Source organism: Pygocentrus nattereri, chromosome 9, assembly GCF_015220715.1.
Source record: "Pygocentrus nattereri isolate fPygNat1 chromosome 9, fPygNat1.pri, whole genome shotgun sequence".
Taxonomy (NCBI): domain Eukaryota; kingdom Metazoa; phylum Chordata; class Actinopteri; order Characiformes; family Serrasalmidae; genus Pygocentrus; species Pygocentrus nattereri.
This window is the reverse complement of record NC_051219.1, coordinates 24,627,014-24,647,586: the sequence shown is the minus strand read 5'-3', so window position 1 is coordinate 24,647,586 and position 20,573 is coordinate 24,627,014. Positions and strand designations below refer to the sequence as shown.

The following is a 20,573-nucleotide window of genomic DNA, read 5'->3' as shown; positions in this document are numbered from 1 at the left end:
TTGAGGGTGGACAGGTGGACGGAGATGAAAAGGTCAGATTTTAGGTTGTTTCTATAAGTTCTGGCCCTTTTCGTTTATTATCTGTATGTGGTCCTTTTTATTTAAGTCAATCAGAATAATATTAGGAGTAGCGTTAGTGCTGTAGCTTTTTTGTTATTTCTATAGCCTGTAATAACAATTTCAATTTTGCCATTTTTAAAGCAGAATCTTAACCGTAGATTCACCCCTAAGGGGATAAACTACACAAACCACTTATTATTAAATACGGTGTTGAAAGAGCATTACTATATCTGGCTGTCAGACAGCTAAATCATATCAATCAGCTATTGCCCCACTAACTGCTCATTTCTTTGATGTGGGTCCAGTTTAGAGTTCAAATATTTCTTTACTTTGATTTGTCTCTACACTCAATAGAACATAACATAGTTATCACTGTTTTTATGGCCTAATGACAATTTTGATTATCAGATCAAATTGAATTGAATGTTACTTTTGTGACTGAAATGTTCTCCATTGGTTGTAATATATGGTCCCTTTTTTGTTAATGTTTAATAGGAAAAATAATAATAATAATAATAATAATAATAATAATAATAAAAATACAACCTGAAGGTGAATTAGATTGGTGTTAGAGTCCTGCTTTATGTTTCATTTATAAATCACTGTTTTCAGAACAAAACCTTGGATCTCCATATTTGTCATTTTTCAGTTTTTGACATTTGCCATTTCTGTTACATTGTTTGTAAATTTAATTATGAATGGACTAAAAGAAATGTGTATATATATATATATATATATATGTGTGTGTGTGTGTGTGTGTGTGTGTGTGTGTGTGTGTGTGTGTGTGTGTGTGTTTTTTGTTAATTTTCTAAGCAAAAAAACACACATTCTCGACATGGAACAAAAATATATATTGCATTTTCCTGCAGGTATTTGAACACACTTTTGCTAAACTTTGCTAAGTTTAACATATTAGGAAAAAACACAACATTTTAAGCAAATCAGATCAGAAGTATTATTGGTCACACACACACACACAGTCATACACAGTATAACCTGCAGTGAAATGCTAATACCATAGTAAATGGATATGCAATAGAAAAATGTAAGAATATAAAATATAAAACTATAAGAAAATAATACACAAACAAGTATATGTGTATGTAAAGTGCAAATGTGTGCATATGTGTGCTAATGAGCTGGAGGATATGAAATATTCTCATTGAATACTTTGTTCTGTATGAAGTTGAATGTGCTGACAACAAAATCACACAAAAATCATCAATGGAAATCAAATTTATTAACCAATGGAGGCCTGGATTTTGGAGTCACACACAAAATTAAAGTGGAAAAAACACACGATCCAGGCTGATCCAACTTTGATGTAATGTCCTTAAACAAGTCAAAATGAGGCTCAGTATTGTGTGTGGCCTCCATGTGCCTGTATGACCTCCCTACAATGCCTGGGCATGCTCCTGATGAGGTGGCAGATGGTCTCCTGAGGGATCTCCTCCCAGACCTGGACTAAAGCATCCACCAACTCCTGGACAGTCTGTGGTGCAACATGGCGTTGGTGGATGGAGCGAGACAGGATGTCCCAGATGTGCTCAATTGGATTCAGTTCTGGGGAACGGGCGGGCCAGTCCATAGCTTCAATGCCTTCATCTTGCAGGAACTGCTGACACACTCCAGCCACATGAGGTCTAGCATTGTCCTGCATTAGGAGGAACCCAGGGCCAACCGCACCAGCATATGGCCTCACAAGGGGTCTGAGGATCTCATCTCAGTACCTAATGGCAGTCAGGCTACCCCTGGCGAGCACATGGAGGGCTGTGCGGTCCTCCAAAGAAATGCCACCCCACACCATTACTGACCCACTGCCAAACCGGTCATGCTGAAGGATGTTGCAGGCAACCTGCTTTCATCTGCGAAGAGCACAGGGTGCCAGTGGCAAATTTGCCAATCCTGGTGTTTTCTGGCAAATGCCAAGCATCCTGCACAGTGTTGGGCTGTGAGCACAACCCCCATCTGTGGACGTCGGGCCTTCATACCATCCTCATGGAGTCGGTTTCTAACTGTTTGTGCAGACACATGCACATTTGTGGCCTGCTGGAGGTCATTTTGCAGGGCTCTGGCAGTGCTCCTCCTGTTCCTCCTTGGACAAAGGCGAAGGTAGCGGTCCTGCTGCTGGGTTGTTGCCCTCCTACGGCCTCCTCCACGTCTCCTGGTGTACTGGCCTGTCCCCTGGTAGCGCCTCCAGCCTCTGGACACTATGCTGACAGACACAGCAAACCTTCTAGCCACAGCTCGCATTGATGTGCCATCCTGGATGAGCTGCACTACCTGAGCCACTTGTGTGGGTTGTAGAGTCCGTCTCATGCTACCACGAGTGTGAAAGCACCACCAACATTCAAAAGTGACCAAAACATCAGCCAGAAAGCATCGGTACTGAGAAGTGGTCTGTGGTCCCCACCTTTGGAGAACCACTCCTTTATTGACACACACATTTTCTAAACCCCTTACCCTTCTGGGTTGCAGGGGGGTTCTGGGGCCTAAGCCAGCAGTCTTTGGGCGGACAGTTTGCACAGTCCCTGGAGAGTTTGCACATCCATTGCAAGACAGGCGGTCATACAAATGAGTTAAATAATCATAGTGAACATTTTCTTCATAAACTGTAAACGGCTACATCTGTCCCTTCCCAATTAGGGTCCTGCAACTCTAAGAGTAGTGATGGACGCTAGTTGTATAAAGGGGTAATGGGAGTCTTCACTTTGAGTTTGACCCCTGTGACCTGATCTCAACAGTTCTGCTTGAAGCTCTTCTCTTAGATTTACCCATGTCCCTATTGTAAAGGTAATTATTCTTAAGTTACTGACCCTTGTAGGACTATATATAAATCTTATATGTAATTCTTGACTGGCCTGATGCATAATTATATTTCAATTTCTGTTTTACCAGACCCAATATTCTCCCTTCATGATGATTCTCAAAACTCTTGAATTAAAATTAAATTATACAGACAAATTAAAAGAACCTACTACCCCAGTTAGTCTACATCATTCATCTTAGCTCATATGTATTATTGCATAACTTCAAAAGTCCAACAATTTGGAAATAGAGGCTAGGTGAGATGTTGTAAATGTTCATATCATTATTCACTACATTACTAAAATAAATTGCCCCCTGCTTGTTCTACCACCAGACCAACAGTGATCCTTCCCAATGACTCTTATTGTTGCAGTGTAGGGTGCTCACCGGGGCAGGAATTGAACCCAGTCTACAGTGTAGAAAGCAGAGGTGTTACCCACTACATAATAGCAACCACAACATAATGTGGCTTAATTTACTATGACAACATTGTCATATTACCCTACTTAATCAGCAAACACAGGAATGTAGAGGATCCCAGAGTGAAGCTCAGAGTGGGAAAGTAGTTCTCATAGTTTCCACCTGCTTTTCCTCATCCATTACGTACTCTGTGTATTGTAACTGTGGTTTGTATGCACTATTTTGGCTTAAAACTGTATTAGAAAAACAAAGCCCTGACTAATGAAAGAGGCAAGTCTTTTATTGGTTTTAGGGTTTAAAAATGGTGGTGTGCTTATTTCTCTCTGGTGGGACAGCTGCTTAAGAGATATATTTGATTAGCTGTAGCATAAAAGTAGAGTTAGTAGTGTGTATCAGCTCTGTAGACTTATAATTAATGTCTCCTCCAGCAGTGAATGTTTCGTGACTTTAGGATGTGCTGTTTTTAATGGTTTGTGTTTTTGGCGATGTTTCTCAGGCTGCTCTAAAGATTTTCTTCACTGGTCAACTGGTCAGCATTGGTTCTTCTCTCACTCTTCCACTGTCTGTTTGCATTTCGCAATTTCTTATTCCAGTGTCTTGCTCCAGTCTCTCTTTCATCAGGTTCTCCAGAGCGGTCATCATGCTGCCACCAGTGTGGTATTCTCATGGTCTGTTCGTTTCTCTCAGTGCGTGCAGGAGCAGACTGAGCGGGATATCCTCTCATTCTTCTTCCACTCACACAACCTCCATTGTGTGAAGGAGTTTGTGGAGTGTCCCTCCTCTGGATCTGGACTCTTTCTGCCAGCACTGGGCAGCTCCTCTCCAGTCATACTCACCATTTCTGCATCCGACTGAATGGGTTCCTCTGTCTCTATGATCGTCTGCTGGTCTAGGATGGTTCTTCTGCCTGATATCTGCTGTTCCTAATCTGAGACACTCTCTGTTCTTTGTGCTGTCTCTCTGTGGAGCACTCTTCTCCTCAAGGGGCTTGTAGAGACTTCTGAAGGTGTTCTACTCTCCAATGGCATGTCTCTCTCCTATTCTCCTTTCTCTGTGGCCTCCTCTGCTGATGAGGATCAATTTCAGGTGCTCTTGCACAGGTTCCTGCGTTTCCTGACTGTGTTCTCCTTCCATAGGGTTGTTCTCTGTTCTTTCTGCTGTCTTTCTGTGGAGCACTCTTTCCCTCAAGAGGAGCTTGTAGCATCTTCTGAAGATGCTCTACTGTCCAATGGCGAGTATCTCTCCTATTCTCCTTTCTCTGTGCCCTCCTCTGCTGATGAGGATCAGTTTCAGGTGCTCTTTCACAGGTTCCTAAATTCTCTGACTGTGTTCTTGTCTTTCCATATACTTGTTGTGTCCACAGTTGTCCTTCAATGCTTCTATTTCAGCTAGTAGAAAAAAAATCACAGGAATCAGCAACAAAACTCCAATAATCTTACTTGGAGCAAAGACTTTGTAATAATATTGAGATGATTAAAGTTGTTAAAATGTTTGTTTAATTACAATTACAGATATTCAGTATCAGATCAGTGTCATTGCTACATTTTACTCACCAGCCTGGTTGATGGTTTGTTCAGTCTCCTCCATGAAATCTGCCCAACTTTTAATGAGTTGATAATCAAACATCCACTCTCTTTCAGCATCAGACTTCTTTTCCACATCTTTTCACGCAGAAGAAAGGAGCATTCATTACAATTCTTTGATATCTGGTAGTATTTTTGCAATATTTTGTAGTATTATCTGATGAAGCCTGAAGATGGTGGTTGGAGGCGCAGCGCTGAGATTATTATAATAAATGCTGTTTTTATATTTTTAAACAATTTAACTGTTATTTTCTTCATGAAAGCTACTGTTCATTTTCACTACTCACCCAGAGATTGGTCTGTAGGTTTGCCTGTTTCGTCCAAGTGAGTCTGCATGTTGAGTCTAGAGGCTTCAGCCTCAGTATCTGCAGTGCTCATCTCATCACATCTCACTTCAAAGACACAGGAGCACAATTTTCTATATTAATTATTTTTATATATAAAAGGATTTGCAAATCATCGTATTCTGTTTTTATTTATGTTTTACACAACGTCCCAACTTCATTGGAATTGGGGTTGTATTACTTCTCAATACTATTACATTCATTTCCAATAGTATAATCATAATTTTCATTAAATCATGAATTAGTCATTTTGATTTGTAAAAATAAACAAACGAGGAGATATTTGGCATTATGTATGTACTTTTTGTTGGTGAAATTTGAAGGTGATGTTCTGGGGAGGAGTGCTGATACTCGAATATTTCTTCGTGATATCTAGTGGTCTTTTCCATTACTTACCCAGAGGCTGCTCAGTGATGTCTGCCTTGTCTCCATGAATCTGCAGTTGTTGTTTGAAGGCTTCAGCCTCTGTATCTACAGAGTTCATTGATTTAAAGTTAAAGTAAAAGAAAGTTCTGTAAACATTTGATTTAACATTACAGATGATTCATTAGTTCTGTAGTCATGAGTATTAATGAAGTAAGTAATGAAGGAGTGAATGAATCTACAGGTTGTGAAGAGAGAACAGGCCTTTCTTTCTTTGATGTTTTTTCATCAGGCCAAACATATGAACAGCCCTATCTAAAAAAGGTTAATTAAAAGAATTCATCACGTTAAAGTGATATCTCTATGATTGTTAGCTTGTCACAGTAAACGTTTCTCATCCAGATTTTCAATCTCTGTGTCCTGAAGGTCACTGTGCACTAGATCTTTAATGACCTCTGCTTCAGCTTCTGTGGCCACCACCTCAAACATCTCATCTCCTGCTTTAACATGAATAAATACGAACAATTATAGAAATCAACAACATTTTACCACAGTAGGGATTTCTATTTCTTTGATTCTGACTCACCCAGTGGCTCAAAGCTAGTGGTTCTAAAGTTGGTTATTTGTGTTGGACCTTCAGTCAGAGGTTCAGCATCCACCTTTATGACACGGCTTTTGTTTTAACATTAAATAGTTTCAGCATTTGCACTTCCAAAAATGGAACAATGTCGTTTTGTCATTTGATAACTGGTATTATGTATGAAATATTATGTAGTATTATCTGGTGAAGGCTGAAGATGGCAGGAGGAGCAGCGCTGAAATTATTATAATAAATCCTGTTTTTATATTTTTAAACAGTTTAACTGTTATTTTCTTCATGAAAACTGTTATTTTCTTCCTGTTCATTTGCACTACTCACCCAGAGGTTGGTCAGTAGGTGTGCCTGTTTCATCCAAATCAGTCTGCATGTTGAGTCTAGAGGCTTCAGCCTCAGTATCTGCAGTGCTCATTACTTCACAATCTGATCCAAAGAAACAGGAACATATTTTTCTATGAATTCTTAATTAAACTTTAGCAAAAGCTGTTATTACCTGTCAACAGTACAGGTAAAGTGAACGAATCTGTGAATGAGCAGATGATGTTCTATAATAGACAATTCTTGAACTTCATGTGAATAGTTTTACAACCCCAATTCGAATGAAGTTGCAACGTTGTGTAAAACATAAATAAAAACAGAATACGATGATTTGCAAATCCTTTTCACAGGCATTCAATGTTGGTTTTCTGCCTTGCCGCTTACTTGCAGAGATTTCTTCATATTCTCTGTATCTTTTGATGATATTATGGACTGTAGATGATGAAATCCTTAAATTCCTTGCAACTGAGCATTGAGAAACGTTGTTCTTAAACTGTTGGACTATTTGCTAATGCAGTTGTTCACAAAGTGGTGAACCTCACTCCATCCTTGCTTGTGAACGACTGAGCCTTTCAGGGATGCTCCCTTTATACCCAATCATGACTCTCACCTGTTTCCAATTAACCTGTTCACCTGTGGAATGTCCCAATCAGGTGTTTTTTGAGCATTACTAAACTTTCCCAGTCTTTTGTTGCCCCTGCCCCAACTTCTTTGGAACATGTTGCAGGCATCAAATTCAAAATGAGTGGATATTTGCAAAAAACAATAAAGTTTATCCGTTTGAACATTAAATATCTTGTCTTTGTTGTGTATTCAATTGAATATAGGCTGAAAAGGGTTTGCAAATCATCGTATTCTGTTTTTATTTATGTTTTACTCAACGTCCCAACTTCATTGGAATTGGGGTTGTATGATGCATTTATTATTCAGTGTATTTTTCTGTATTAATCTGTAATAGTCATTTTGTTAATTGTGTATTATTTAATGCTTTTTTTCACCAGTGTTACAGCCGATCAAGTGTTGATATGTTGAGAATTTCTGAAATGTCAAGAATGAAGATTAGCTCACCCAACAGTAGCAGTGAAGAAACAAAGTGAACTGCAGCCTGTGTGGGTTTTTGCTTCTTAATGTATTATTATGTTTTTCACCCAGATTTTTGGTCTCTGTCTCCTGAAGGTCAGTGTGCATTAGCTCTTTAATGACCTCTGGTTTTCTTATTAAGTTGAATCCCTGCCTTTAGATTAATAGAATATCAGCAGTTCTTCCGCCGTATTATCATCATGCCATCAGCTCAGTTCCTGTACGTACCCAGATGTTTCTCCATGGTGTCCTCAGTGTTATCCAGGTAAATGTTCATGAGCTGATCAGTTGCTTCGGCCTTAGCAGCCATCATCTTCAGTTTCTCATTTTCTGTTTTCACATGAATCAGTGCCATTAGTTTACCTGCCGTCATTTTCATGATATCAGTTATTAATATTCCAAACTCATTCAGAGCTGTGCTGTTTGCTGCAACATCTTTCAGTAACATTAATAGTAGCATCTGCTCTATCAGTGTTATCATGATGTTATCTTGTATTGTTTTCCATTTAAATGTGTGTAGAATACTTTTTAATGATTGCACAGTGCTTAGCAACCACCTATGACACCATACCGACCTCCTAGGAACACCCAAGCAACCATCTGCAATACTATAGCAACCACCTAAGAACACGTTTCCAAGCAACTCAGACATCATGGCCACTGCCTAGCAACATATTAGCAACTACCTGTGATACCATAGCAGCTGCTTAGCAACCAACTGGGATACCATAACAAACACATTGCAACACTCTAGCAATCACATGGGATAACATAGACACCACCTGTGATTCCGGAACAACCACCTTGCAACAGCTTAGCAACCACCTGTAATGCAATAGCAACCTCCTAGGAACACCCTAGCAACCACCTGTAACACCATAGAAACCTCTTACCAACACTCTAGCAACCACCTGGGATACTATAGCAGCCACCTAGCAACAACATAGCAATCACATGGGATACCATAGACACCACCTTAGATATCACAGCAACCACTTTCCAACAGCTTAGCACCCACCTGTAATGCCATAGCAACCTTCTAGGAACACACTTGCAAACACCTGTAATGCCATAGCAACCACCTAGCAACACTCTAGCAACAACTTAGGATATCATAGGAACTGCTTAGCAATCTACTGGGATACCATACAAAATGCCTAGCAATCCATATCAACCACCTGTGGTACCATAGCAATCTTTTAGCAACACCTGAGCAACCACCTGGAATTCCACAACAACTACCTATCAGCACCCTAGCAACCATATAAAATACTATCGCAACCTCCTGGCAACTCTTTAGGAACCACAAATTCCTTAAGCAGCACAATCACTCTGCATTTTCATCAGCAGTTCTTCAGCTGTGTTATCATCATTCCATCTGTTCAGTTCCTGTACTTACCCAGATGTTTCTCCACCATTTCCTCTGTTTCATCCAGGTAAATGTACATCAGCTCCAGGATGACCTCGGCCTCGGCTTCAGCAGCCACGCTCTTCAGTTCTTCATTCTCTGTTTCCACATAAATAGATACTGTCAGTTCTCCAGCTGTGTCATTTTCATCATGGCAGTTATTAATGTTCTTTACTCACTCAGAGGTGTGCTGTGTGAAACAACATCCTGCAGTAAAGCTTCCATCAGTTCTTCAACTGGACTTCTGCCTTAGTGCTCATCATCTGATTTTCCATTTTTTCTGTAATAAGAACAAAGTTTTCAGTAACATTTGATTAATATTTTACACTTTCAAGAGTTGATTAATGAAATGTATTGTTACTAGTTGTGAAATTATTTTTATTGATAATGAAAATTGAACGTTCATGTGGACGTTTGGTGGTCAGTGCTGGACTAATTCATCTTAACATTATTATCAGTAGGTTTGTTTTTTTTTAATTTTGGCAGATATTAACTTCCATTACTTACCCAGAGGTTGGTTGTTATCTGCCTCCTCCTCATCCAAGTCAGGGCACTTTACTGGCTTAATGGCTTCGGCCTCTGCTTCAGCCTCAATCTGATCCAGAACATTTTTCCTTAGATCATTGCTGTTTTCAGGAATGTCTTCAGTGGATTGGAAGTCCTCATGTAGAGGAGTTCCCATCTTCTCCGGTATCACAGCAGAGATTTTCTCCAAGTTGCCAGACACAAGATCTGCTGGGAGGTGTGGAACATCACTGTCCTCCTCTCCCACTGCTGGCTGTTGGACTGTTTGACTTTCTTCTGCTTTTTCTACATTCCACTGTCTTTTCTTTTTTCTGTTGTCCCTTCCTTTTTCTTACTATCCACTTTTTCTTCCTCTTGATTTTGCCTCCATCTCTCCTCAGTTGTTCTTCATTTGCCCTACTTTCTGTGTCAGAGTCGGACTGCCGGCAACACCAAAACAAGAAGCAGCTCATTGTGCTACTGGTCTTCTTTGGTGCTTCAACATAGAATGATGTGAAATTTGGAATATAACACAATCCTGTAGTCATGAAAATTGGCATCATTTAGTTTTAATAGAAAGGTAAAGACCCATTAGAATGTTTATCATACCGTCCAATTAGCTTACTTAGTGCTGATTTTGGTATCTGCACTTCCTTGTATAATTAAGTCACACCAGATTGGATTTGTTAAAAGATTTGACAATATACAGCATATTTTAAACATTAGTGATCATTTAAATAGGACTAAAGTTCCAGCAGTTATTTTATCATTAGACGCCAAAAAAAAGGCATTTGACAGAGTGGAGTGGAAGTTTGTATTTGTGATTTTGGAGAAACAAAATTTAGGCCCCAGTTTTATCAAATTCATTAAGGTTTTATATTCTAATCATGGCCTCTATTAATGCAAAGGGTTTTGTCTGTCAGGTTCTCAGTTGGCAGAGGTTGTCATCAAAGCTGCCCACTTTAGCCGTTATTATATACATTAGTAATAGAACCTTCAGCTGAATCTGTTACAACAAATATTGATATATCAGGTGTGACTTTTGTGATGGAAGATATATCTTTATTTGTTGATGATGTGTTGCTGTACTTGACAGATCCACAGACCTCAATTTGAAAAAGCCTCTTGACCTTTATATTGTATGTAAATTTCATGAAGAAAGGACCAAAATAAACAGCCCAAAATGATTTGAAAAAAACTCTGGTTCAATTGACTTCCATTAAAAAAGTTTTCATTTCGGAGATACGAGCTTTTCTTCCGACAACAGCGATATATAAAATATAAAACATAAAATATGGGTTCAGCATTTCTACAGAACATAATGCTCTCTGGAGTAACTTGGGTAATGCTTTTGGGGGCACGAATACAACAACAGCATATACAAACTTTATGGGCCACTATAAGTATTTGACCAAATTAAGTCTCTTACTATTAACTCTTGCTATTGTCTGTAATCCAAACCAGCCTTGTTTCACAGTGTTATAACTCTGTGTGACTTGTGTCATACATATAGTCTCTTTTTGCTTCTTCTATAGAGATGTTTCTTTTTTGGGAATTGCTATTAATTGTACTGATAAAAATTCTCACAGTGTTTTAGGATGTTCCCCCTAATAATGGTGATGTCTGGTTATACACTGGTACCCCGATGTCCCGAACTGCATATGTGCTAACATTCACTGTAGAACCATTGTGTAGCAGATGATCTTTCTCAGGCATGTATCTTGAGAAATTGCTTGTCCTCTCCATGCTCTGTCAGCAGACACGAGTTAGATCTATCATCTTAACTGCTTTTTACAACATTTTAGTCCTTTATATCTTGGTGACAACATGTACGAATGCTCCAACAAAGGACATCCAGGTGTTCATCACTTCTTCTTGATCATGTCTTGTCTGGTTAAATGGGTCTTTGTTGAACTCAGCAGCATCCCTTGTTCAACCCATTGTAACAACATGAGTTCCCCACACATTGCCTTGGGTTTCCTGGAAGCACACATACAAACAAACAGCAACAGCAGTATCTGATGGTGATCACACACACACACACACACACACACACACACACACACACACTCACACATGACCCTAACCTTAACCTCAGTATCCAAAGCATTTCCTGCTCTCTCAGCTCTCAAATAAAAAAAGGATTTGTGGTGAAAAACCAGCAAAATGTCCTCACAAAAATTTAATGTACTCCTATCATCTGAGGACATGGGCTTATAAAGTCCTCACAAATATAGCAATACAAAAGCAAACACACACACACACACACACACACACACACACACACACACACAGTAGAGTGGGTCTCATAGAGATACACAGACTGAGCCTCTGCGGCTGCCGTAGATGTTAACATCCTCCACGCTGACTTTCTCTGCTACTGCTTGGAAGGTGATTATTCTGATTGTATTTAATATTAATCTATCAGAAATGTGTTTAATTAGGTCGATTTGCTAAATAAGCACACTTACCCCCAGTATCCGCTGTGATATAAGGAAATCATCACTGAGAAACCGGCTGTTATTTTGCTAATTAGAGGTAGCATTAGCTTTCTGGTTGAGCTGTTTGTCTCACGAAGCGTTTTTCCGTTCCACCTTAAATGGTGCCGCAGTTGCTGCACTTAAAGCCTTCAAAATAGCCAGAATGCAACTTTCCACATTTAAGGTGGAACTGACAGTTGGAAAAAAAAACATTTGGCGAACAAGAATCCAGCTTTAGCCTTGTGACTGTAATATAGAGCTTTGCTCACGAAAATAAAACAGTAAAGTAAGTAGGTTAAAATATTTAGGAGTATTTTAAAACTTCCTCTCTGCTGGAAAAAAAGCCACAGAAGCCTTTGCACGTTTCTTTTGGTTGCTGGTGGTGTCCAGCAGTCAGTAATGGTATTTTACGTATTTCCTGATGGGACGATATCTACGGGGGCGTTTTACGGCCACTGTTGATAAAAATAAAAAGGAGAGTTCGAGAATAAAGTCGTAATATTTGCAGGATTGTGTGGGCTAACTGTAGGGGGCTTCCATAACGCGCTGGGATCTGTATTGGCGCCGGAGTTGCACACTATCCTGTGTCTCTGTAGATCGATCATTCTGATTATCATTCTCACTGTCTGTGAAACTTCATGTCGTCTTTGAATGGTGCGGAGATGTAGCCCCCGATAGGCGTGCAGACAGTTTCGTCCGAGTCCGTTTGGCTCTTTATTCTAGATAAACATTTTCCTGCTCAGCCGTTTCAGCTGTGTCTTACACTAATCACAGGCTGGTGCTGATGTGCAGGAGTGACAGGGAGACGGAGTGTTTATTTATGGGTGAAAGTGTGAAAGTGTACCTCCACCAACTCAACACCTCATTTAGCCTGAGGAGGTGCTGCCTTCTCTTCGCAAAGCCTTGGGTAACAATATTGCGACCTTTCCTGGTATTAATGCCACTTTAATGTCGTTCATTCTCGAAATATAATACCGTTCGGCTTTATTCTCGAAAGATTATGACTTTATTCTCAAAATATGTTACGATTTAATTCTCAGAGTCTACTGTTTTCCTGTTTGCTAACAGTGGCCCTAAAACGCCATCGTAGATATCACAGTGTAAAGGATTCTAATGGTCTAACAGGCGTTCTGAGACTGAGCCAAGATGCATTTGATGGTTTCCAAATGGAATGTCCTACAGGAAACTAGTGCACGGCACATTTTCTTATTTGCACCGTTAATTTGGAATAATGACATCATATGTGGGTATAATGAAAATATTAATAGCTGCCAACATGTACTGTAGGTGTGTTAAGTGCTGTGTGTCTGCTTTCTCTCTTTCTGGAGCACAGGAACCAAACACGTGTTCTCCAGTAAAAGAAACCCTTTCCGATGGGAACTATATATTTCAGACCCATATTAGTTATGGTATGCCACAGTGAAACATAAGATGTCTGTCTACACTCAGATTCTGTTGGGGGGATGACGGCTGCAGTGAAGGTTCTGACGTTCACTCGGTCTCTCACCTTTTGGCCAGTTAGAGCACTTATAAATGTGAGACACCTGGACAGGTATGGAAGAGGCAGAGACATCCTTAGAGACTTCTCTGTAAGCTGCAAGGTGTGTGGAAAACAGAGAGGAAGTCCAAAGAAGAAAGAGCTCTCAGAGAAGAAGCTGGTAAGTGGCCCACAGACTACTTGAGCCTTTAGTTGTCCAGACAAAAAGATATAGCAGTTAAACTTTTGCTTACCACTGGGTGTGATGGGCAGTTTTTGAAAAATACCGTTAATTTTTGCCATATAAAAACCAGCTTAGCTTGATGACAACTATGCAATGTTAGACAACTATTCTCACAGATTGTAATACCCTACAGGAAGTGTAGGGGGCAATATGACTTCAATTGTTTCATTTAAAAAGCACTCCATAATGATTTATAATGTTCATATGAGCCACAAGGTTATTCTTCTGACAGATTTTTCAGTAAGGCTGTATTGTATACATCTTATTGTACTCCTAACAGTTATGCAAATCATAGGAAATGTTAATACTGGGAAATCTTATCAGATCGCTCATAACGTGTTGTAATGATTGCTCTTCTGTAACTTTTTCTTGTTTCTTCTCCCCTTTAGACGCGCTACTTTGTAGACCATCGTAGGGTGAAGTTAGAGGCGGGTTCAGGTGGTGATGGAGCCTGCAGCTTCCACAGTGAGCCACGGAAAGAGTGGGGTGGTCCGGATGGGGGGAATGGCGGGAACGGAGGTGACATCATCATTAAAGGTAGAGCTCATACCACTTCAGTGTAAACACTGTGCTTAGTACCCATTAGAACAATGCAAAGCGATTAATCGATGTCTTATCTTTTATTGTGTAATGCAACATTAAAGGTACAGTGTTATGCTAACATCATTTTTGCATTGGCCACTTTTCTTATGTAATCATGAAATTCAGCAAATACTCAGTAATTATGCATTAAAATGTGCAGAAGTATGTTCCTTGTAGAGCAGTGGACACCAACCTTCCTCTTGAAAATCTCCTTTCCTGCAAAGTTCAGTTCCAGCCTGCATCTAACACGACACATTATGTAACCTTAAACAGGAACTCTGCTGATTTTTTAAAAACTCTACTGAGATGGGCTGAGATGTAAAGTTATTCAGAGTGGTTTGGTGTGAAATGCCCCATTTTCAAGAAACGTACTGAGTTAGAACTTTTCAAGGGGTGGTGATTGGAACCAGACGTCCACCTCTAAAAGCTCTGTCACAGAAAGTTATTACGTGAAATGGTTAGGTATGTGCTCCTGATGTCTGAGACATTCTACGATGGTTTTGTGATAAAGTTTCAACGCAAAATCTTATTTTCAGCCATTTGTTTGAATTCATAATGAAGGGGTATATGTAGGGTGTTATAAGGCAAAATAGTTCCCAAATAAAACTTAGTTTTTCAGATTTATGACTGTTTTACCATTTTCACCATTACACACAAAACTCAGAAAAGGCATGTAGGTTCTGAATAGTAAATAAAATTGCTGTATTTGTGTTAGTCATTTCATGGTATTAATTATGTGTCAGTATTAGTCATGCCGACCCCTGATTCCTTTCACCACCACTGTAAAGAAATCAGAATCTGTAAATTTCTCTACAAACCATGTCAAACCACTCGGAATGACTATTTATATCTCACAGACTGAATTATTTAGATATTTAGAACATTGGTGGAATTCCCCTTTAATGTTTCTGATCCAGCAAATCAAGAACTTCTGAAGAAGTCAGTTAGCTGGAGCAAGTGTGGCAGATTGTGGTTGGAACCAGGCTCTGCAGGACCAGGGTTGGTGACCATTGCTCTAGAGGATATGTTAACGTTTTCTCTTAGAAAGTCAACAAAACATGAAAATGTCCTAGGGTTACCTAACGTTTGCATGAAATTGTATAATATGCATTACATTATGTAAAAATATGAATACATTGTGCATGACATGACATTGGTAAACCAAAGTTGCTTGCTTATCTTGGTGCATAAAACTGGACATCAGAATTGACTATGAATATCCAAAATGCTGAATCACAGCAGCCCTACGTGAGCCTTTTTTTTTTTTTGGAGTGTCTGGCCAGCAGGCTACAGACTTGTGTTTCTGAAAATGTAGAGTAAAAAGTTATCGTTGAGTTGCGGAGTTGTAGTGAGTCATGTGACTGTCACTGAGCCAATAACATGCGCCTTATCAGTGAATCAAAAATAAGCCCCTTAATGCACCTTCAATAAAACCACAGAAGACTTGTGCAGGAATTGCACTGATTCGGAGTTGAGCTGTAAATGAATGTTTCCATCTGCAGTGGACCGGCAGGTGAAATCACTCTCGCATGTCTCAGCCTCGTATCGTGGACAGAATGGCGAGTCGGGGAGGAGTAAGAACTGCTACGGACGCAATGCCAGCCCCACGTACTTATCAGTGAGTTAATTTTAGAATACAGACTTTATCACAGTAAGGAATACAGAGCTTTATCACATTAGAGAATACAGAGCTTTATCACATTAGAGAATACAGAGCTTTATCACATTAGAGAATACAGAGCTTTATCACAGTAAGGAATACAAAGCTTTATCAAAGTAAGGTATACAAAGCTTTATCACAGTACGGTATACAGAGCTTTATCACAGTACGGTATACAGAGCTTTATCACCGTAAGGAATACAGAGCTTTATCACAGTAAATATAGAGTTTTTTTCACATTCATATTGTTAGATAAGAAGTACAGCCTATACAGTAGATTTATATCTAAGAACTTCACTTGTCTGTGTACCTTTACACTAATATAAACTGTGGATTTACTATCTGTTAATCTGTCTGTCTGTCTGTTTGTTTGCCAGCTCTCTTTATTATATTGTTAAATATTTATGTCTCAGTGTGTTTAATGGGCCTGTATGTGTGTATAGGTGCCTGTGGGCACTGTGGTAAAGGAGCTGGGACGGATACTGGCTGACCTGGCACTGCATGGTCAGGAGTATGTGGCTGTGCACGGTGGCGGAGGAGGAAAAGGAAACCGATTTTTTCTGTCCAATGAAAACAGAGCCCCAATGATGGCCACTCCAGGAGAGAAAGGAGAGGAGAGAGTTCTGCAGCTAGAGCTGAGGACCATGGCACACGCTGGACTGGTGAGCAAGCAAATCAAAAATCACAATTCAGAACATTAGTGTCTGGGTTTTATGACTAACAGAAAATATGCAAATGCACAAATGATCTGCCTTTGTGCTCACAAGGCCTTGTATTTGGTGGTACTTGCCTGTTGCAGTGGTTGCTGTCTTAGGCTAATATATTCTTAATGGAAGAGTTGAGTGAAAAATGTGATTTGCCCAGCCACCCCATCTTTATCCTAAGTATCACTGATCAGCCAAGACATATTTAGATTGGCTTTTAAGTTTTGTACTGGAACAAAAAACCTTGACTGGGTTGCACCAGGTTTGTTTAGACTTAAGTTTGGGCATAAAGTCTTTACCGAGTTCTCAGTTACACTAGTTACTTTGAAACTATCTCAGATTTGGTTGCACTATACATCAGCAAGTCATGTATTAACTAGTAACAACTAATGCATATGTTGCCTTAACATGAAGATTACATGTTCACCACCAGTCAGTAAATCTGTCATGAAAACATGACTTCAGTGGAAGAAAAAAAAAATCCAGCATAGAAGAGAACGATGTGTGTTAAACTGAATAAAAAAAATTATTTATAGCTGCTGTCTGTTTATTCTGTTATATTTCCCTGAGAAAACCCAATATGCAGCTTTTTAAATGCCATTTCTGGCTGACTGACACAACAGCAGCCTCAGTTTAGATGTTTGTGCAGCTGCTGAGTCTCACTGAGCTGGAGCTGTGGGTGTTTAGCTCCCACAATCAAAGCATACAGTGTTTAGAGTTTTTAGATTAGTTGACCAAAAAAAGGCACATTTTTAAAGTTTTTAACTTTGTGTTTTCTATGTGGTTTCTGATGGTTTCCCCAGCACTTACACCTGCTGAGGGGGTCTAAATATTTAGTAACTTCTAAGCTTAATGTTAAAATTACATTGGTTTTGCAGCTTGTTCTGATTTAGTAATGCATAAACCTGACTTTAGTAAACACTTACGTTACAACTAGCTTACGTTTGAACGTTTGCCTTCACTTTGGGCCATAATTGTCAACTTGAATGTGAGAAATCGAGGAAAAATGATAAAACTAATTTCTGCTAGCTTTTTTTATGAGATTTCTAGTAGTATGTTAATGCTGCTGCACATAGACCTTTGTTTGCTGTTGTAGACTAAACAGGCATTTGAGGACATTCCATATGTTTTATCTGATGTTTTAACAGACATTACTATATATCTGAGCTTGTATGTATCAGTTTAAAGTCACTCTTTTAGTAAAGAATCCTGGCAGAGAGCTTCTGCTGCTGTTTTCCATTTCAAACAACTAACCCAAACCTGCTTAGGCTACAGATTGTCTGTACAGTCACGCATGTGTCTAGAACCTCCAAAAGGCCTAGAGTGATGTTATTTCTCACCTACTTGGTCTCATTTTAAATCTAAAGCATGACTCATTGATTCCTTCACCATTTTCATGTTACATTGGTAGTTTAAGACCTTCAGCCCAACTCCTGAAGTTTTAACCTATGGGAGAACTCGCTTAGCTGTATTTCCCTAGATACCACAGAGAAAAGAATCCTCGCTGGATAATTATCTGGTGGTTTGACGATTTTAACCCTCTTGTTTCCAACCAAACAAGCCTGATCATTCTATTAAATAAAAATGAATTGAAAGTTGCCAACATGTTTCTAGAAATCATTAGGCCTTCTCTGAAGATCTAGAAGGTCCTGAGGATTCTCCAATGTAATCTACCCATTAGCATGGTGCTAACTAGACATACTGTTACCAGTAAACATGGACTAAATGCAACACATAACTTAAAACAGAAGCAGCATTTAAAGCTTGATTTTTGTCTCCATTTCAAATATATTTCTCACCGTGTGTTTCCAGGTTGGTTTTCCCAATGCAGGGAAGTCATCGTTGCTAAGGGCGATCTCTAACGCCAAGCCTGCTGTGGCAGCGTATCCTTTCACCACCCTGAATCCGCACATCGGCATCATTAAGTACAGGGACCATGAGCAGCTAGCAGGTATGGAATCAAAAAAGCATGTGGATGACTCAACTGAACTAGGTCAAAGTTAGAGCTGAAACACATTTGGGACTTTAAACTCGCTTGGACTTTAGACTAAAATCCTTTTGTGACTCTTTACCTTAATTATGTTTATCTTATTAAAACTAATGACTGAACATTCCATTTTGATGCTATCGCAGCAGTCATAACGCTACTCAGACTCAAAAACTCTGCCAGTACATGACAACCAAACACAGCTTTGAACAGCTGTTCGCACATAAAATCATCATATTTTTCATGAAAAGACAAAAAAAAGTTTACTTATTACAAAAAAGTGTTTCGGGAGTGACAGTTCTTAATGTTCCACACTGATTTTCAGACTTTGAGACACAGCACAGTGGGACTAACTGCTCACCATGTGGCCAAGAGGGGCAGGGATGGAGTTTCACTTCCTGCTCTAAAATGCAGACACATTTTTACTTAAGGATTTAACAAATGATAAATTAAAATCTGTCAACTTCACTGTAAAATAAATCAAAAAGATACTTAAAAAATGAAAAAATACAAAAATGAAAGTTTTCACAAGTGTAATTTTAGGGATTAGGCTTTGAGACAGACTCCTCCCATTAGAAAGTACCCTATAAGTGATGATTAAGATTATGATTTTGTTTAAATTTAGTTTATAAGTATCTGTATTAATGTTTTGGGTTTAAACAGATCATACCATTGTCTTTGTAAATATCTAAGCTCTGAATGCTTCTTTGTATTCGGAATACTGCTTTTTAAACTATTTTTGTCAAATAGACCTTATTCAGAAATTTTAAACAAAAGAAAATAGAATTCCCTATTTAATAATACCCAAAAATGTAATAAAAAGCAACAGGCATTGACTGCACTAATGTTATTCATTAATTTTATTTATTTATTTATTAATTGCAGACCCACATGTTTTTTTGGTTGATTTGGTGGAGCCTTGAATCCTGTTGACCATTTTCTATTTTTTTTTTATCTCTTCTGCAGTGGCTGATATCCCTGGGTTGATCCGAGGCGCTCACCTGAACCGCGGCCTTGGCATCTCTTTCCTCCGCCACATCGAACGCTGTCGTTTTCTCCTGTTCGTGTTGGACATGTCCTCTCCATCGCCGTGGGAACAGCTTCAGCACCTGCAGTACGAGCTGGACCAGTACGAACCAGGACTGTCCCAGAGACCCAGAGTTATTGTGGCCAATAAGATGGACTTGACTGGAACCCAAGAGAACCTGGAGGCCCTCAGAGGTCATGTGAGTCAACGGGTCATTCCTGTATCTGCCCTTACAGGCAACAACACGGAGGAACTGATACTGCATCTTCGAGAGCTGTACGACGGCCATCTGGAGAGCAATGCCGAGTCTGGAGAGAAGCTTTTGAGGTGGTAACTGCTTAAGGACATATGGAGAATTGAGTGATACTATTATGACAACACTTGCCTCAAACAGACTTGATTAAAAAAAAAAAAAGTCTTCAGTCTCTCAAGTGTCAGTCAATCAGAGAAGCTGCTTGCTTGTCCAAAAACATCCTACTTGGAATAAAACAAACACCCTGTGATCACATGCTGCTGGTTTATTGACAGAATATCTGTTTCTCTAATGGACTAATGGCCTCCAATATTTTGGAGGTGGAAATGTATTGAGCAGGACTGTAAATTCTTGACTTGATATTTCTGCAACTATTAATTGCTATTATTTATTCAGTATATTTATTAAATTTATTTATATATAAACATAGCAAAATGACTTGTCTTTTTTTATTAAAATATGCAGTGACAAGTTGATATTTATGTGCATTCTCTGCAGTATTTTGCAGATATCACTAACACGGTGGCTTTCGGCCGCAGTATCGGCCGATATTACCAGGTAACTGATATCAGTCAGGCTCACTTTAAACTGAAGTGTTCTTGCTAACAGCTCTGCTGGGGAATAATATGTGAATATACAGTTGAATGCAAAAGTTTAGGCACCCCTAGTCAAA

General features: G+C 39.3%; 2 protein-coding genes across 3 annotated transcripts; one reads left to right on the top strand and one right to left on the bottom strand.

Annotated features, from left to right (window-relative positions):
• Nucleotides 1-4,589: 4,589 nt before the first annotated feature.
• Nucleotides 4,590-9,045, bottom strand: LOC119264101. Its single transcript, XM_037541642.1, has 7 exons — nucleotides 8,974-9,045; nucleotides 7,803-7,904; nucleotides 6,498-6,599; nucleotides 5,612-5,686; nucleotides 5,159-5,263; nucleotides 4,842-4,949; nucleotides 4,590-4,676 (listed from the first exon to the last, which is right to left on the bottom strand). Exons 1-7 carry the CDS (start codon nucleotides 9,020-9,022, stop codon nucleotides 4,600-4,602), a joined length of 618 nt encoding a protein of 205 aa, XP_037397539.1. The 5' UTR covers nucleotides 9,023-9,045; the 3' UTR covers nucleotides 4,590-4,599.
• A 2,750-nt stretch (nucleotides 9,046-11,795) lies between these two features.
• On the top strand, nucleotides 11,796-20,136 carry mtg2 (mitochondrial ribosome-associated GTPase 2). Of its 2 annotated transcripts, none has more exons than XM_017722583.2 (7): nucleotides 11,796-11,877; nucleotides 13,416-13,624; nucleotides 14,077-14,224; nucleotides 15,772-15,887; nucleotides 16,373-16,591; nucleotides 18,446-18,584; nucleotides 19,587-19,981. In XM_017722583.2, exons 2-7 carry the CDS (start codon nucleotides 13,430-13,432, stop codon nucleotides 19,979-19,981), a joined length of 1,212 nt encoding a protein of 403 aa, XP_017578072.1. In that variant the 5' UTR covers nucleotides 11,796-11,877; nucleotides 13,416-13,429. The 2 variants fall into 2 exon arrangements, with proteins under 2 accessions (XP_017578072.1, XP_017578073.2); XM_017722584.2 differs by lacking the exon at nucleotides 11,796-11,877 and adding an exon at nucleotides 11,959-13,375 and having other exon boundaries at nucleotides 13,485-13,624; nucleotides 19,587-20,136.
• The last annotated feature ends 437 nt before the right edge of the window (nucleotides 20,137-20,573 follow it).

Bases quoted from the DNA above. Each gene is read 5' to 3' on its own strand.
- mtg2 (XM_017722584.2), top strand. From the start codon at position 13,198: ATGACATCATATGTGGGTATAATGAAAATATTAATAGCTGCCAACATG. The intron at 13,625-14,076 runs GTAAGTGGCCCA...TCTCCCCTTTAG, and splicing joins AGCTCTCAGAGAAGAAGCTG to ACGCGCTACTTTGTAGACCA. The intron at 18,585-19,586 runs GTATGGAATCAA...TCTCTTCTGCAG, and splicing joins GGACCATGAGCAGCTAGCAG to TGGCTGATATCCCTGGGTTG.
- LOC119264101 (XM_037541642.1), bottom strand. From the start codon at position 9,022: ATGTACATTTACCTGGATGAAACAGAGGAAATGGTGGAGAAACATCTG. The intron at 5,264-5,611 runs GTAAGTAATGGA...GTGTCTTTGAAG, and splicing joins CATCACTGAGCAGCCTCTGG to TGAGATGTGATGAGATGAGC. The intron at 4,677-4,841 runs GTGAGTAAAATG...TTTTTCTACTAG, and splicing joins ACAAACCATCAACCAGGCTG to CTGAAATAGAAGCATTGAAG.